The 18,586-nt window shown below is 45.3% G+C and overlaps 1 protein-coding gene across 4 annotated transcripts in view; it reads left to right on the top strand.

Annotated features, from left to right (window-relative positions):
- SNX29 (sorting nexin 29) overlaps nucleotides 1-18,586 on the top strand; it is a 591,891-nt gene that overhangs the window by 272,125 nt on the left and 301,180 nt on the right. For all 4 annotated transcript variants that reach the window (XM_064478172.1, XM_010980034.3, XM_031433266.2 and 1 more), the window contains one exon: nucleotides 16,996-17,078. In XM_064478172.1, the coding sequence (XP_064334242.1) occupies nucleotides 16,996-17,078 (83 nt within the window). The remainder of the gene's footprint in view (nucleotides 1-16,995; nucleotides 17,079-18,586) is intronic.

Below are 18,586 nucleotides of genomic sequence, written 5' to 3'. Positions count from 1 at the left end.
AAGGTTTTTGAGTGAGTGAAATGACAGTCAAGTCTGATTCTGGCTATTAAGTCTGGAGCCCTGTGATTTTCCCGTTGTACTCAGGATATTTTTGGGTGTGTGTCATCTGCGATTAATTACCTTCATGAGTTGCTGGAGTGGTTTGGGCTCTTTCCCTGGCTCTGGATATGAAATGTGGGGGCCAGCGTGCCATTCTGAGGGGAATTTACCAGATGGCTAATGAGATGGGGCTTATAAAAGAAATAGTGAAATGAGGGGAACAGGAGCAAGCATCCCAAATCAAACCAACTTTGTATGGCTCCCTGTCCCTCCAGCGGGCAGATCAGCGCCACACAGCCCAAGTCAGAACAGTCAAGGAGCAATGCAGACTTCCTGGAATTTGAGTTGCCTGGCAGTGCTCGCCCTGTCTTTTTAGGGAATATGGCTGGAAAGAAAGGGGAAGTAGTCAGGTGTCTTGTTTGTGAGAAGAGACCACTGTTTTCTGAACAGTGTTAGAAAGATTCTTGTTCTTGTCTGCCCTCATTCTGATCGGGACCTGGCAGGAGAGCCCAGGGCAGCGAGTGGTTCTCGGGCTCAGGTGTGGCTCAGAAGTGTCCTGGGGGCTGGTTAAATGCAGTTGCCAGGCCCACCCCGGGGCGTGTGATTGCTGATCTCTGAAGCAGGGCCTGGGGATCTGGCTTTTACTTTTTATTTTATTTTATTGTTTTAAAACCCTCAGAACATTAGTTTGTGTTTCCTACAAAGAAAACGTTCTCCTTCATAATTATATACAGCAATCAAAATCAGAAAATCCACAGCGATGTTTCTGCCAGCAAGTGCTCACCTCCCGCTGAGTTCTCGGTGGTGGTTTCGGTACTGCCCATCCTGGCACAATGGCGGCACGTACCTGTCAGGTGTCTTCCATTTGGAACAGTGTGTCTCTTTCCTTGCCTTTTGTGACCCTGATATTTTTGAAGATCACAAGGCAGTTTATTTTGCTGTTTCCTCAGGCTGAGGTTCAGTTTCTGCGTCTGTGGTATTAATATCACAGAGGTGATGTATGTTCTTTTCAGAGCATCCTGGCAGGTGGTGCATGGCTTCAGTTTGTTCTTTTGGATCATGTTAACTTTGATGCTGTGATTAAGATGGTGTCTGCCACACTTCTGTACTGTGAAGTTACTCTTTTCCCCTTTGCAATTGGTAAGTATTTTGTGGGGCGGTAGTTGGAGCCTCTGTAAACACCTCATTATATGTTAAACTTTACATTTATTCACTTTTGGATTCCTGGGTTCCTGTTTCATTCAGTGGCTCATTATCCATTATCATCTCTATTTTGATGTTCAGATTACCGCAGATTTGTCCAGTGAGAACCCTTCTGAGTTGGCTTCCAGGTCCTTCTGAAATGGACCCATGAGTTTGCACCAACACCTTGAGTCCCACTCCCGCGCCACAGCGTTGGCCTCTGCTTTCCTCACTCTGTGTGTCTGTCGCTCCCTCCTCTGACAGCAGAAAGCCTGGCTCCCGTTGTCTGTAACATATTGGGGTATTTGGCCGCTCTTCCTAGGTCTGACTGGTCTCCATAGCTTTCACGGAGCAGTTTGGGAAGGGAAGGGCCGGGCTGGGAGAGACCTGCTTTCTAAATAGGTCGATTCCACCGTGGAAGAGCCTCCTTCCTCTGAGCATGTGGCAAGTACCCAGGTCTAGTGCTCGAGGGTATGGACTTTGGAGCTGCCCAGATGCCGGTCCCAACTCCACGTCTGGGTGACCTGGGCCAGTCACCAAGCCCGCTGAGCCTCCATTTCCTGTGCGGACAACAGTGATACATCCTTCATGGTTACAAGACCTGAAACGAGATAAATGAGATCTGGCTGCTCTCCTCAAGGTCCCACAGGCTAGTTGTGGGTGGTGAGCACAGGCCGGGGGTGTTCAAGTGTTAGACTTGTGAGAGCGGTGCTTGTCTGGGCTCTGGTGGTGGCAGAAGAGGAAGGTCACAAACCCTGGGTGGTGGAGGTGGGGTGAGCAGGAAGGTCTAACAGCCTCTAAGGAGACTCTTGGAAAAATCTGTAGGTGTTCACCAGGGAGCCGGCGCGGACAGGAGAGTAGGATCAGCCCTGGCAAGGCACTGGTGTCAGAAGGAGCCCGGCCGGTGTGGGCAACGGTGCAGAGCTAGTGGGCAAATCCCAGAGTGAGGGCGGGTTCTGTGTCAGCCCATCACCTGAGCTCCTGGAAGCTGCACAAGGGGAGGTGTCCAGCCTGAAGAGCACTGTGTGTTGGAGGGGGGCAGTAGACTGCGTGAAAGCCTGGGGGCAGGCTCCCCACCGTGGCCTGGGGGCCGTGCTCTGAAAAGCATCCTTTACTTCCTACCTGACCCCCTCACTGCCTGGATGCTGGTTGGCAGGGTTTTATTGCTCCAAACCTCTTTTGATTGTTGACCGTTTCACAAAGGCAGTCAGAGGAGTGGTCAGGTTCTGACTCCAGAGACATACCACCCAGCTTTGAGTCCTAGCCCTGCCCCTTGTCACTGCTAGGAGAGTCTCCCTGTGGGTGTCTGTAGCTGTAGATGGTGGAAAACCTGCCTCACCCACTCCTGCCCCTCCTCCCCGGTAAGTGATGGACAGGTGTTAGCTTCCAGTCATGGAGAAGGTTAAAGAGGGTGTGAATGCAGAAGTGTCCTGTAAAAGACAATGTAAAAATACCTGTGCTCATTTTAACAACAGGCCTGAGAGATGCTAATGCCTCAAAAGTGGCAGGGCTGGAGTTGGGGCTTTGGGGACGCTAACAGGGGAACACACACAGTTTTGGAAAAATGACTTCAGCTAGAGACTGCGTGTTATCTGCAGTGAGTTTGGGAGACTGCGAACACCACGGAGCCGGGGGATTTGTGCCTCCCTCCTGTCTTTTGTTGGTGGCTGCTTGGGATAGTCGTCTTCTGGTAGCTTGGCCACTTAGCCACGTTCTTCTAGTAGTCAGCTGTGGTTACGGTTAGTGCCCACTTGGTATCCATCAGACCTCGTGCCAGCGAATTCCTGTAGGTGCGTTTTACTGGGATGTTTTGATGCCTGAGAATTACCAAAAGCACTTAGCAGATGCATCGGTTTTGTTTTGAGTAATTACCCTTTGAGTGGTGCTGTCTGGGGTTGCCGGTTGTTTGTTCTGACATTGGGGCAGGCATAATTGCTTTGACTTACAAACATTAATTATTGTAGTCATTGGAAACTGTTTGAGAGGTACTTGCTACCTCCTCTGTGATTTGCTTCCTTTCTTGATGCTTTTAAAGAAAACTGCAGGGCGGCCAACAGGCAGGCGTCTGTGGGGCGGGGGGTGGGATCTGGCCGGGCTTTCTAGAGATGAGTATCTGAATATGTCTCTCTGTCTCCACTGCCACCACCCCAGTCCTCCTGGTCCTGGCCATCGTCATTTCTTGCCTGGATGGATGATCACAGTAGCATCCTTCTGGTCTGACACCTGTCCTCTTTTCACCCCACTCTTTGTTTTCCCCACACAGCATGCCATTTCCCTGCTTAACACCTTTTATTGGCTGCCCTTCGGGCTTAGAAGAAAGTTCACACTTTGGGGTCCCTCATGATTCCTCACCTGCTCCAGCTCCTTGGCTTCCAGAAGCAGGCCGGACACTGGCTGTGGGGCTCTTCCTTGGCTTGTTCCTCTGCCCTGAGCCTCACTGCTCCAAGTGTGGTCCAAGGTCCAGTGATACCGGCATCCGGCAGCAGGCTTTGTAGAAATGTCGTCTCAGGCTCTACCTGGACACGCTGAGTCAGAATCTGCATTTTTGCAAGACCTTCCCCGACTTGTACACAGTCCACTTCCTTTGGGTCTTAACTCTTTGTCACCTTTCAGAAAGCCCTTCTCAGATGACTGTCTAAAATACCCTGTACTCTGTGTCCCTTTCCCTTGCTTTATTTATTTATTTTTAAGTTAGTAGGCTTTTGGGGAGCAGTTTTAGATTTGCAGGAACATGAACAGAAAGTCCAGAGAGAGTTCCCATGTACATCACTGCCCTCTTCACCAATTTCCATTGTTATTAACATCTTGCGTTGGTGTAGTACGTTTGTTACAAATGACGAACCAACATGGATGCATTATTATTAACCAAAGTCCATGTCTACATTAGGGTTCACTCTTACATTAGGGTGTGCACTCTGGGTTTGGACAAATGTATAATGACATGTGTCCACCATTACAGTATCATGCGGATTAATTTTATTTCTCTGAAAGTCTTCTGTTCTCCCCTTGTTCATCCCTCCTTCCTAACCCCCAGCAATGACTGATTTTTTTACTCTCTCCATAGTTTTGCCTTTTCCAGAATGTCATCTAGTTGGGATCGTCAAGTTTGTAACCTTTTCAAATTGGCTTTCACTTAGCAACATGCATTTCAGTTGCATCTGTGTCTTTTCATAACTTGGTAGCTTGTTCCTTTCCATCACTGAATAATACTCCATTGTCTGGATGTACCACAGTTTGTTTATTCATTCATCTATCAGAGGGCATCTTGATTGCTTCCAAGTTTTGGCAGTTTTGAGTAAAACTACTAAATGCTGTGTGCAAGGTTTTGTGGGGACATAGGTTCTCAGCTCCTTTGGGTAAACACCAAGGAGCATGACTTCTGGATCACATGGGACGAGTGTGTTTAGTTTTGTAAGAAGCTGTCAGACTGTCTTCCAAAGTGGCTCTACCGTTTGCCGTTCCCACCAGCAGTAACTGAGAGCTCCTGTTGCTCGACAGTCTCGCCAGCATTTGGTGTTGTCAGTGTCTGGATTTTAGCTGTTCTAACAGGTGAGACTTGAGCTTTTGTAGTCCTCATTGTTATCTGAAGCCTGTTCCTGGACTGGTCTGACAGCCTCTCCATGTGAATGTCACTTCTGTGAGTATAGAGACTTGGTCTTTCTGGTTATGCCCTCCATTTCTGTTGTCTGAACAATACCTGGTACGTAGCAGGTTTCTGGAAAGCCACTGTTGAATAAATTACATACTTTCTGCAGCAATCCTGTGAGGCCCTCAGTCTTCTTGCACTGTTGAGGTGAGTAGACAGAGCCGCAGAGACGTACGTCCACCTTGCACACATTTGGCTGGACGTGGAATTACTGAGACTGCAGGACTTGCACTGGGACAGATGAGGGACTCGAGGGTCGGAGAAGTGAACTGCCTTCAGCATGTTGTTGCTTTTCTTTGTCGTTCTCACCTCTCTGTTCCTTGGCCTGAAAGTGAGGATCAAAGTACCTGTAGAATAATTGTAAGGATGAAATGAATGAATGCATGTGTAGCTGTATTTGTTATCAGCTGTGTAACAGATGACTCCAAAATTTAGCAGATTAAAACAACACATTTATTACCTTATAGTTACCTATCTTATAGAATCTGGACACAGCTTAGCTGATACCTCTTATCTGAAGCCTGTTCCTTGACTGGTTCAAGGCCTCATGAGGTTGCAGGCAGGATGTTGGGTAGAGCCCAAGGCTCTCCTGGGCTTGGAAAATCTGCTTCTAAGTTGATTCAAGTGGCTGCTGGCAGACCTCATCCCTCACCATGTGGGCCTCACATAGCCTGCCCAGGTGTCCTCAAGACAGGGCAGCTGGTGAGCAGAGGGAGGGAGGGAGGGAGCACAAGCACAAGCCAGAGGGCATCCAAGGTGGATGTCATAGTCTTTTTATAACTGATCCCAGAAGGGACAGCCCATCACTTCGGCTGTTAGAAGTGAGTAAGACCAATTCAAACTCACGTGAGGCGGTGGACATTAACACATAGTTGTGACGACCGGCATCACTAGGGGACGTTTTAGAGATTGCCTACCACAGAAGTGTTCAGAGCGGTGCTTGATGCCGGGTGAGCACCGCGTAAGGGTTTCGATGGTGCTTCTGCCCCTCCACTCGCACTGTTACTGCCGTCACCACTCCCATCACCACTCCCACTCCTCTTCCACCCCCCCCCCCCCCCCCGCCCCGCTGTGGTGATGTCAAAATGCTGGTAAGACCTGGAGCTGACAGCTGACGCAGGCTTGCCTGGTTCTGGATGTTTCTGATTTCTGTGCTGCCGCCTCCAGTTGGCTTTTCTGCTCTGCATCATGGTTGCCAGGCTTGATCTTCTCTTCACCACCAGATGGTGAACCCCGGGAGGGCAGGGTCCTTGTCTGTTTCCTGCACCCAGCTCTTGTTCAGTAGATGCTTTTTGATGACCTTGCTGGTAAAGCCTCCCATAGGGTAACACGTGCTGGTTGTGAGAGCACAGTCCATTTTCGTGCATCCTGGGAGAAGCACACTGTTTATTTTAAAGCACAGCCCTTGTCAGGAACCCAGGTTTTATGTGATTCGAATCTAACGCATATTCCTAGAGAAAAAGAGGAGTTACCGTTAGTGAGTGCCTCTGGGTGTTGGGCACTGACTCATATACTTTCTACCCATTATCACTAATCATCTCAATCCTGCAAGGCTCACCTCCTCCCCTCCTTCTTGGGAGCTGAGGAATCCTGGGCTCAGAAAAGCCATAGAACTGTCGGCCCACAGCTGGGCAGGACAGAACTGGTATTTGGACCCAGAACTGGATAACTGTAGAGCCAGGTACCCTGCTTCCTCTTTGGCTTTATGTGTATAAAAGATACAGTCTTTTATAGTAAAAGCCCAGGAAAATGTAAGTCCAATACTGACTGAACTCACTGCTAAAAAACCTGGAGCGACTGGGAGCAGTGGATATTTGGGTACTTTTTTAGATGTGATGCTGGTTTTGGGATTAGGTTTAAATGAGGACTCCTTGACTTTGAGAGGTAAATCCTGACGTTTTTATGGATGATACTATGTGTCTGAGATTGACTTCAAAATGAGTTATGTGGGTTATGGGTAGGTAGGGCTTAAAAAGAAACAAGACTGGCTGTAAGTTGGAGACCTGGGGGTGGGCACATGGAGGGTCACTGTACTGGTCGGTCCGCTTTCCTGTGTATCTTTAAATGTCCATCATCGAAAGTTAAATCAGCATATGATGGGAAAGCTGGTTAAAGACCACCAAGAACCCAGAGTTGAGTTAACCTCTCGGGGATGGTCTGATGCAAGGGTGGAAAAAATTTTACTATACTTTATTTTTTTCTTTTACTTTACTTTCCAAGGGTTACAGCCTGTGCCTGTTCAAACAGAAAAATAAAATTAAGCTTAGAAAATTGGGAAAATAAGTGAAGCTCCAAAAGTTCAGGGGATTTTGTCCTTTTTTTTAAAAAAATTGAAGTATATAGTTGATATACAGGGTGTGAATTTCTAGTGATTCAGTTTGACATATTTGTATATTCCTTATTGTTTGTTGATGCATTTCCAGCCCCTCAGTCAATGCCTGGCACTCAGTAAATACCTGCAGGATGAATAAGATTTAATTGATCCCTTTTTGTAGCAAACACTCTACCCCCTGTCTGGCTCCGGAGAGTGGATAGGTTGATGTGGTTAAACTAGTGCAGCATTCAGTAGAGGTTAAACCCAGTTGTCCAGCCATATTTACACCCTGCTTTTTTCTCTGTGGATTTTAAAGTAGCTTATGCTCTGGATGTGAGCGGACAATTTTCTAAGAATTAAAAGGTAATAAAATAGTTGAATCTAGAATTGAACATAAGCTGGTCTTTGATTCTGGTTAAGTCAGGATCTTGGAAAGGAACTTTCAAGCTTCCGTTGCATCCAGCAATTCTCAATGCACTGAAGTCGCGCGCAAGTGCTGTGGCGTGTGTGACAGAAGCTGGAGCAAGCCGGGCTTGACTGGCCTCCTTCTGTTGAGATGTCCTGAAATGATGCTTGTTTACTGCTCACTGAGTCACGTTTCAAACCGAGTTTTGAATTGGCATCCCCTTTCTTCAAAGCCACGTGCAAAGCTGCACCACTGTTGGCAGTAACATTTGCTTAAATCATCTTTCTTAAAAGTAAAGGGACATTATTCACGGGGACAGAAAGCAGAATGGGTGGTTGCCAGGGGCTGGCGGGGGGTTGGGGTGGGAATGGAGGGTGGTTGTTTTGTGAGTAGAGTTTCAGCTTTGCAAGATGAAGTTCTGGATGGTGGTCGTGGTTGCATCACAGAGTGAAGGTAGTTAATGCCACTGAGCTGTACACTTAAAAATGGTCAAGATAGTAAGTTTTATGTTATGTATATTTAATCACAGTTAAGATAGTAAGAGAGAGAAAAGAGTAAAAACAAATTTGCTGTGTCGGAAGCTGACTGTGTTCCTGTTCTTATTCTCCTGCCCCCTTTCGGCAGTCAGCACACCTGTAGCTGTACAGTGTCTTCCCCCAGTGCCTGGATTACAGACCCCGGTCAGTGACAGGTGCCTCCTGGGCTGTCTTCTAGGCAGGAACAGTGATGAATGTGGCCCACCTTCTCCTTTCTTTTCTTTTCTTTATTTGCAAGATGATCAGTCTTTTTAATTTCTTAGTTGACTTGTCACAGGACCAGATTAAAAGGTTATTAATTTCTTACTTGTGTATTTATTTAATTTATTTCTCCTTTCTCATACTCTTTTTTATTAACTCAGTTTTTTTGGTTTTAATGTACATACAGTAAAATTCATTTTTTAAAGATGTACAGTTGCATGAGTTTTAAGATCTGCATAGATTAAATGTACCACACTCAGGATATGGAACAGTTTCATCATCTCCAAAAATCCTCTCCTACCTCCCCTTTGTGGTTGGACTCATCTGTCCGCCTCCCCTGTAGTGTTACCTTTCCTAGAATGTCATATACATAAGCTCATGCGTATAGCCTTTTGGGATTCATCTCTTTAATTTAGCGTCATGTTTGTGAGATTTATCCAAGTCCTTGTATCTGTCAATATTGCATTTCGTTTTAATTGAAGAGCAGTATTCCTTTGTATGGATGGACCACGGTTTAACCATTTACCCATTGAAGGGCATCTAAATTGTCTCCAGTTTTTGGTGATTATGAATAATGCTGCTATAAACATTGATGTAGAGATTTTTGTGTGAACAGTAAATTTTCATTTCTCTAGGAAAAGTACTCAGAAGTGAGTTTCTTGGTCATATGACTAGCGTCTGTTTAACTTCATAGAAACCTACTGCATTGTTTTCCAGAGTCACCAAACTATTGTGCATTCTTGCCAGCAAGGGAAGAGAGCTTCAGTTGCTCCGCATTCTCCCCTGTACTTATATTGTCATTAAAAATCTTTGAAGCTATTTTAATAGGTTTGTAGTGTTAACTCGCTGATTTTGATTTGTATTTCCCTAATGGCTAATGATGATTGGCATCTTTTCATGTGTTTATTTACTGTCTGTCTTGTTTGGTGAGTTGCCTGTTCAAATCTTTTGCCCTTCCTCCTTTTTTTTATTGGTCAGGTTTTTTGTTTTTGTTTTTGTTTTTGTTTTTGTTTTGTTTTGTTTTAGTTTTGAGCGTGCTTTTTTTTATTTTGGATAAAGTCCTTTATTATTTATCTGATTTGTAAATATTTTCTCCCAGTCTGTAGCTTGTCTTTTCATACAGTTAACGATGTCTTTCAGAGAGCAGTTTAACATTTTGTAATATTACGGCTTATGCTTTTGATGTTAAATTTAAGAACTCCTTGCCTAATCCCAGGTGAGGCGTGAAGACTTTCTCAAGTTTTATTGCTTTATGTCTTATATTTATCTGTCGTGGAGTTTGAATTAACACTTGTATAAGGTATGAGGTGTTACTTGAAATTTATTTATTTTTGCATATGAATGTCCAGCTGTTCCCAAAGCATCTGTTGAAAAGACCATCATTTTTCCTGAAGTGCCTTTGTACTTTGGTCAGAAATTACTGGGCCGTATTTGTGTGATTTTATTTCTGCACTTTGTTTTATTGGTCTGTCATTTACCCGTACTATATTCCTTGATTATCGTAGCTTTATAGAGAGTCTTAAAATTCGGTAATGTGAGTCCTTTAGATTTTGCTTTTATTTGAAAATGATTTTGGCTACTCTAGCTTCTTTGCCTTGCTGTGTGAATTTTAGAATCAGCTAGTGTATATGTATAAAATATCTTGCTGGGATTTTTATTGGACTTGTAGTCAATCTATAGAATAGTTTGTTAATTGAGTCTTACAGGCTGATATTTACATCTTGTAGTTGGGTTTTGATTTCTTGCGTCAGTGTTTTGTAGTTTTCAGCATGCAGATCCTGGACATGTTTTGCTGGAGTTATACCTGTGTTTTTCAGCTTTTGTCACTGTGCTGAATGATTCTTTTTATAATACTGCTTTCTAATTGTTCATTGCTAATATATAGAAATACAATTAAGTTTTGTATTTGACCTTGAAAAACTCACATTAGTTTGAGGAGCTTTTTTGTAGATTCTTGGGATTTTCTATGCAGAAAATCATGTCATCTGGCAGTGGGGGCAGTTTTAGTTTTTTCCTTCCAAACTGCATGCTCTTCTTTAAAAACCTCATTTCACTTGTTAGAACCTCGAGGACTGTGCTGAATAGGAGTACTGAGAGAGACTTCTTACCTTGTCCTCAGTCCTATGGGGAAACTATTCAGTCTCTCACCACTAAATATGGTGTTAGCTGTAGAGTTGCTTTTGTTTTTTGTAGGTCTGACCTTACTTTTCATATGTTACTTTTCCTAGTGTGCTGGTAAAGCACGTTGATGGCATATAAAAATTGTTTTTCTCCTGATTTCATCATTCATAAATAAGCACTGTTAACGTTGTGGTGTATATATTTCTAAAGCAAATATATACCAATAAATATATCTGAGGGGTTATAGTAAATATGTTCTGTAAAATACTCTGTGTAACTCTGCTGCCATCACATAATGGTATATTGTAAATGTTCCTCCACGTTAATAAACACACGTTCATCACAGCTTCAGCAGCCTCGTAGTGTCCTGTTACAGTGGATACACTGTAATTTATCTTTTCACTCCTCTAATGTCAGACATTTAATTTGTAACCGGTTTCTTTCTGATAATATTCATAATGTCCTCGTGTATGTTTTGAGACTTCTGCTCCTTCTTGTTTCCTGAGCATAGTTTCCTAGAAATGGAGTTGTTGGATCAAAAAGTAGACAGTTCTTGAGGCTTTTGATTCACGTTTGGCCAAAGCTTGGCTCGGACCAAGTGCTTCTATTTGTGAGATTTCTGCTGATGGGGAGCTAGAGGCTTGAGCTGTGTGACCCTAGGGAAGTTCCTTAACCTCTGAACCAGGCTGGCTGGTGAGGAGAATCCTGTTCATGTTTGCACAGCAGTCTACCCAGGAGATTCTGCAGACCCATGCTCATCAGCCCTCATTTTCCAGTGGACTCTTCCAAAGGTTCATGTTTTCAACTTTGTACAGTTAATTTATTTCCCTAAATTTATATGAACCGAGAGACTGTGGAGTTAAAGGACAGGGGTTTGAATCCCAGGTGGGTACATATTGTTTGACCCTCTGGGGCTCAGCTTTCCCATCTGCAAAATGGGTGTAGTAGAATGAACCTCGTGACGCATTGTTAATAATCCACTGAGACCAAGTATGTGACCGAGAGAAGGACATAAACTTGGAGATGCTTAGAGGTGTGGCCCTGCCTTGTACTAGCTGTGTGAATTTTTTGATAGGCCACTGAGCCCTCTGAGCCTCAGTTCCTTCATCTGTAAAATGAGAGGAATGAAAGACGGAGATGATAATAACCCCTCTTGCGGAGCTGCTCTGCAAATGGCATGGGAGCATGTCTGCAACACCTTGATCGTTCAGTGCCCACTCGGAGGCCAACACTCTTGTGGGCAGAAAAGCGTATTTCCTATTAAACGCATAGGACGCTTTTGAATGAGGAGCAGGCTTTACCCCTAGGGGGTCTTGGCGCTGAGCTGCTTCTCACTTAAGTCTCATGGACGGTCTTCAGGGAGGCGTACACGTCTCGGATGCCCATCCCTGCCACAGTCCACGTGGGCAGCGCTGTTCTGACAGAGATATGGTTTTTTTCCCATTGAGATTTCTCTGCCCCTCTTAGAGGGTTGTGCCCAGTGTGAAAACGCAGCGTTTCACAAATGGTAAGGTTTGAGGAATTAATAGGTGGTCAATGAGGTTAAATATATTGACAGCTCTGAGAAGCCCTGGGGAGGAGGGGGAGGGAGGGAGAATGTTCCTAATAGTGCTTAGCTTCATCTTTTCCTAAACATACTTACCTCTGACCTCCCATCCCTTCCTCTCAGCCCTTTGCCATCCCCGGAAATGCAGTTCGGGAAGCACACTTTAAGGAAAGCTGTTCTCCTTATACCCTTGTTTTATCTAAAGCAAAGGTCCTCTTCCTCAAATCTGTCACTGTGCACCACCTTCATGGTTTCTGTCACGCCTCTGTGTCACCCGTGTCATTCATTCCGTAATATTTGTCTTTCAATCCACTTTTGAAAAACCTTTAAATTGCTTTCCAGAGGACCCATTGTATCACTGTCATAAGTGGAAAATTGGTTTTTAAGAAACATACCAGAGGAAATGCCCAGGTGTTATTGGTGAACCCCTCCAAGGGCCTCAGGGATGAGCCACATTCGGGAGATTCTATTTGGGTTGCTGTGCAGTAGTTGGATCCCACCACCCTCCAGGAGTAGAAAGAACTGGACAGTTAACTAAAGAGGCAGTGGAGAGGGGAGGGTTCTACAAGTTTACCTTCCTGAGCGGGGCTGGATTCCCACTGCAGTTGCCTGGGCCATGAAATAAAGAGTCTGCCTGACCGAGCCCCCACCCTGTGCCTCCTCGTCTGGTGGCTTTGTCATCCTCACCCTTGTGGGGTAATCGCTGGGGGCACCCCCACCCTCTCCTCGTTCCAGGCAGATGTAGAAAACTGCAGCTGAGAGACTCAGTCCTCGGGGAGAGGAGAGCCCAGTCGTTGACAGATGGGTTGCCGGCTGGTCACAGAAGGAGAGAAGTACACTGGCCGCACCAGTAACTGTGCTCGAGGCGAAGGCGGAGAAGCTGGTCGAACCCTCAGGACCCCCGAGCAGCCCATCTCATTAGAAGGTCTGAGTGCTGACAGTTCCTTGTCAGCAAAGTGCCCCCTGCCTCACCTATCTAGGCGGTTTTCCAGATAGAGTGTTAGGATTTGATTAAAATACTCTGTGGGTTGCAAAAAGAGCCAGGTGTCTTTGGGCGATCTCCAGTTGAGCTGTGTGCACCGGAGGTCCAGAGAGGGGGAACTCCCATGAACTGGAGGAGAGAGTTGCCCTCAGATCCAGCTACCAGGGCTGCAGCCATCTGTGCTGCTTCCTTCAGCGGTCTCGCCCTCACAGGCTCGCTTTCTCACCTCCGCCAGTGTGGATGGGGTGGAGGTGGGGCGGCGCCTCTCCACAGCCTGCAGACAGTAAAGGGGGCCCCTGCCCCACAGCCACTTCATCATCACTCTTAGCATTTCTTTAAGTGTAAAATTTTAAGAGACTAGGCAATGCAAGGTTCTCGAACATTATTTTGGGTTTCAAACATTATTTTGTCACAGACAATGAGAGAACATAGCTGAACAACGGCAACCAAAAAAAGGTAGAAGTCGAAGCCATGCGACTCTGCTCGGAGATGAGTTCTGGTTAATAGCACCTGTGTGTGTGGCCCTCTGGGCTCTGTGGCTCTCAGTCCCCACACACGTGTATGCTCACGTGCGTGCATGCACACGCAGAGGACAGGCACCCAGGCTTGGAAGCCCGACTCCTGGGCCCGCAGTGGGTGCTGGTGCCTTGGGGCCCTGGTCAGGCTTGGTCTTTTTCGCTCCCCTTGCCTCGCGCCTGCACAGGCTGACGGGTGCCTGTGGTGGGATTTGTGCTGGGTTGAAGGCCCCTGTTGGGATGAGCCTCAACCATGGTCTCGGCCTCTTTCACACGTGGGTAGTTTCTGCGGCCTTTCATAGTTAGGGTGCTCTTCGTTAATCGATCCATTCCATTGTCTCATGAGGTGGCAAATAAAATGACATTTTTATTTGATAATCAGGAATGATACATTCTATGTGGTTCCTCTGTTTACAAATTAAAGTTCTGTTGGCTAGTTGCAAACTACTTGTTCAGAGCCTGGGAGTTATTTTCTTGGGCCATTAAAATGCTAGGTTTTTTGTTTTTTTTTTTTTTTTCAAATAACCTTTTGGTGGGACAAGAACTTTCCAGTTTGCTACAGCTCCTGCCCCCGGACCCTCTTGTCTTATGCCTCCTTTGCGTTACCCCCAGGCCTCATCTGTCTGACTGCTGTGGTCCTTTGAGTCTGTATCCCACCCTCAGATTGTTATGAGTATCGTTTAAATACGGGGCTGGATAGAACTACACACACAGGGTGCCCGTGTGGGAGTCCTGGTTTTACTGTCGCATTGTAGTTAGGGAAGACGTAACCGCTGGGGAAGACTGGGCAGGGTATACAAGAATTCTCGGTAATATCTTTACAAGTTTCTGAATCTATAATTACTTCAAAATGAGACTTAAAAAGGACTTCATCTTCCCTGGGGTCAGGGGCCAGTTGCCTCTTTGGGGAGGTCAGCGTCCCTTCCAGGTGTTCAAGCTTCATTCAGAAGCAGTTCCACTGACCTGAAAGTGTTTATTTCCCACAAAAGGCAAACAAGTTCATTGGTACAAAGTTGGCTGGGATGAATTTATGGTTCCCGAAGGTTTCTATCCATGATACAGTCTCCACAAATTCCCATCGTTTTGATGGGAGTTGGATCTGTATTAAAATGTTAGGTCTGATATTTAGGTAGTCTTAGGATGCTATTACAGGATTGATCCAAACCAGAAGAAAAGCAGCCGCTTGGACATGGTAGTGCTGGCTGCAGAGATGAAGATGAACAGGGCAGCCGAGCGTGGCAGCCAGAGGTCGACGTGGCTCACCTGTCCGTCAGCCTTAATGAACCTGCCTCTTGGACAGCATTCTGCGTGGACTGTTGTTAAATTCTGCCAAATAGATATGCACATCAATTGCTTTCTTCCCCTCGTTTTAAGATAATACGTGCCTGGAATTCACACGCGGGGCTGAGGAGTAGGGTGAGGTGAATGACAAGATTCGTGCAAGGGAACCCAGGAAAACAAGCTGAACGAACCATGTCTGTCAGGGAGGATTTTCCCTCCTACAGACCTTTTCAAGGCTTGTTAGTTGTTTAGCTTCAGAAGTTCGCTCTTCGTGTTACAGACAGAGAAGTTGCCGCCGCCTATAGAAGCATCCGTGACAGGGTGTCTAGGAGGAAGGCGATAATTAAGGGCCTCCATCATGTTTTATGTTCTCTCAAGCTTCTGAGATGGAGGTAGAGTTCTCAGGCGACACCTAAGTATATGGTAGTGTCTGCAGTTGGTACTGACATTCCTTCTGCCAAAATACAGCGCAGGAAAGCAAAATACCAGCAGAGTGCTGTCTCTGTGGGCTGGGATACAGCCAGACGCACTGAAAACAGACAGACACAACCAGGGATGGGCAGTCCCAAGTTTTCCCCTGAGCGAATACGTGGCATATTCATACCAAGGAATGGCATTTCCATCCACAAATAGATCAAGTTTTGCAAAGTAAACTCTATATAGTGCATTGGGTTTGTAGTGACTACATGAGCATGGGGGGAGGCATGCAATGTGTGTACCAGGTTTTTAACACTGGTTGCCAAGGGGAAGGGGTGAGTGGAACAGTAGACAATGGAAAAAATGATTCCAAATGAAAAAATTTAAGGGAGTGTGAAAGGTGTTTTATCTGTGAATAATTACATTCAGGGGTGTGTGTGTGTGTATGTGTGTGCATGCCTGGAGGGAAATGGTAAGATGGATATAAAAATTTTTTTTTATGTTTTTAAAATGGCATCAGCTCTCTAAATTGTTTAATTAATTAATATCTTTCATTTTTTTATTCTTTTTTTTTAAATTGAGTTATAGTCAGTTTACAATGTTGTGTCAGTTTCCAGTGTAGAGCACAATTTTTCAGTTACAGGTATAAAAATTTAGTGGGGTTTATTTCAAGGTGTTGAGCTTTTAGCTGATTTTTTTTTTTAACATTTCTTCTTAAATGTGTTCTGATTATTTTGCAATGAGTGTTCTATTTTTTATAATCATAAAAGACACTCAATCTTGAAGCACTTTTCATCGTGAGGAAGTACTCCAGCATGTTTAAGAGCACTCAGATTCAAGACCTTGTTGAGGGAGGAGCAGAAACAGAAAATGTGCAAGAGGCACCTCTCTCCGGGGTAGCCAGTGAGAAGCCAGTTCCACATTCCAAAAGAGACAGAAGAAAGCTCTTCTGGGCTGTGGAGGCAGAGAGACCTGGGTTTGTATCTTGGCAGTGTGCCTTACTTATGACCTTGGCCTTGGTCATGTGACCTTTTTCACGAACATGCTTCCACTGAATTAAGAATGGATGAATGGGTGCATGCTTGTGTCAGGGAGGTCACGTATGTAAAGCCTGACCTGTGTGCTAAATACTCGACAAATGGTAGTTTTCTCTCCTGATCCTCGTGTCCTGTTTCTCAGCCAGTGTACCTGGGGAGTGACTTTAGTAGAGGGGGGGTCTTGCATTGCCTGAGTTCCGTGTTCCATGCTACAGGCTCACATGGGGGTGGGTGTGGACTTGGTCAGCTGCTTCTCCTCTTTCTGCCTGTTTCCTCATCTGTAAAATGGGTGTTGTGATAGTATATATCTTGGAAGGATTAAATGACTTGGAAGACTTCATGTGATGCCTGGAAAATAGTAAATGTTTATACTTGTAGTTAACAAAGATACCTGAATGTTCCCCAAGTACACAGTACTGAGTATGTGCTCCTCTAAATGGAACTATGTATTACAGAGTACCTGACAAAGAACGGGCACCTAACAGATTGTTGGATTCAGATAACCTGAGCAGAACACATGTCAGCATCCTGAATTTGTGAGCACTGGAACCAGTTAGTGCGTCTTTCCATCATGAAGGAACAGTTCTCAAAGGCATTCTGGAAACGTACCCCTGCTAACATAGTCTTTTCCAGTGATGATCTCTAAGACAGAGAATTTATTAATATTTATAGGATGCACATTGTGTATTTTTCTTTACACAGATTCTCCTCCTGCCTTGGGTCTAAATTGCCAATTTTAAAATATATTTTTCTAACATTCTTGTACCTGCAGGGAAAACGAGGTGCTCAAAGTCCAACTGAAGAAATATGTAGGCGCTGTCCAGATGCTGAAAAGAGAAGGCCAAACAGCTGAAGGTGAGGGGCAGACTGAGCCCAGGTGGGGAGGGGGCTGCTTTTCATCCTCATCGGCCCAGCTGGCTGGCAGAGCAGACACTCAGCATGTGGTGAGTGCACGTGCAGATGAGTTAGAAAAAACAGTGCTGGTTTTTTGAATTCTGGAAGACTAATTAGATGGAAAACCCTGCTCTGTAGTCTTGCTAAGTGCATAATCATGTAAGACTTACTTGCTAGATTATTAGCAATAGTTGTATCAATTTGTGTACTTAGGGAATTTTAAATCTAGAGTCTTGAGACATTTGCAAGGTAATGAACCTGCAGCAGGATTAAGTCACGCCAGGCCAGGGGTGAGAGCAACAGAACAGCAAAGTGCAGAGAATCAGAGCCAGCCTCCAACCCCAGCTCTGGCTAGATTTCTTAATGTCTCTGTACCTCGGTTTTCTTACCTATAAAATGGGGTTAGTTGACAACGCCTACCTCCTGAGGCAATCCATGTAGACATCTTAGCATAACGCCTACCACAGAGTGAGTACTGAGTATATTTTAGATATAATTAGTAATATTCTTGATCAGAGCACAAGTAGGTAGAAAAATGATCACTTGGCCAAGATGCCACTAAATGAGGTGGTGCTGTATGCTCCCTCCCTGTGCGGTTTGCCTGCATGTTAACTGTCAGGACTCAACTGAAACATTTCTCAGGTCGCCCTGAAGGGGGGGTGCTTACCTTTGGCTGAAGTGTCTTGTTTAGTGAGCGGGCGTCTCCTCCATCCTGTCTGCCCATCTGGAGAAAGGCTGCATCAACGGAAGGAAGGCTTGTTTCACCTGTAGCTGTGCACCTTTCTGCAAGGGTGTCACTTCAACCTAGACCCTGTACATGTCCCCAGGAAAAAGGCGGTCACGGCCAGAATGGCTTGGGAAGCACTAGGCATTCTGCATTCTTCTTGCATGTCACGATGGACATTAGTGAATGAACGACTCCTGTGGTAAAGACACTGAGGGCTCCCTGGGCAGCTGACTTACAGGCCATGTAACCTTTCTGTACCTCAGTTTCTTTTTCTGTAAAATGGGAGTTGTAATAGTACTTTCCTCATAGGGTTTTGGGGGAAGATGAGCTGGATTAGTACACGGAAAGCACTTAGAATAATGTCTGGTATGTAGTAGTCCCTCAACAAATGTTATAATTATTATTATTACTATTCTTACCATCTCACTTTACCTCTCACGGCCCCTTTGAACAATCATAAAATTAGGATTGTTGGTGTCACGATACCATGTACACATACACACCGTATGTGGAGAGAGCTGATGGCTACTCTGAAGCTTTATTAAGTTACACAGTCTTATATAGCAAAGAAGAATGATGAGGGAAATGGTTAACAGGCAGCGTCTGGCTCAAGGTCAGAAGACTCTGTTTTGGTAAATCATGTTCGTGTTGGCACCAGCGAGCCTTACAGCTTATCAGGTAGGAATGTATGAGAAACAGCTGCTTAACAATATTCTTCTTGGACTCAGGCGGCTGTGCCTGT

Source organism: Camelus dromedarius, chromosome 24 (genome assembly GCF_036321535.1).
Source record: "Camelus dromedarius isolate mCamDro1 chromosome 24, mCamDro1.pat, whole genome shotgun sequence".
Taxonomy (NCBI): domain Eukaryota; kingdom Metazoa; phylum Chordata; class Mammalia; order Artiodactyla; family Camelidae; genus Camelus; species Camelus dromedarius.
The sequence above is the reverse complement of the archived record's forward strand: the minus strand, read 5'-3'. Positions and strand labels throughout refer to the sequence as shown.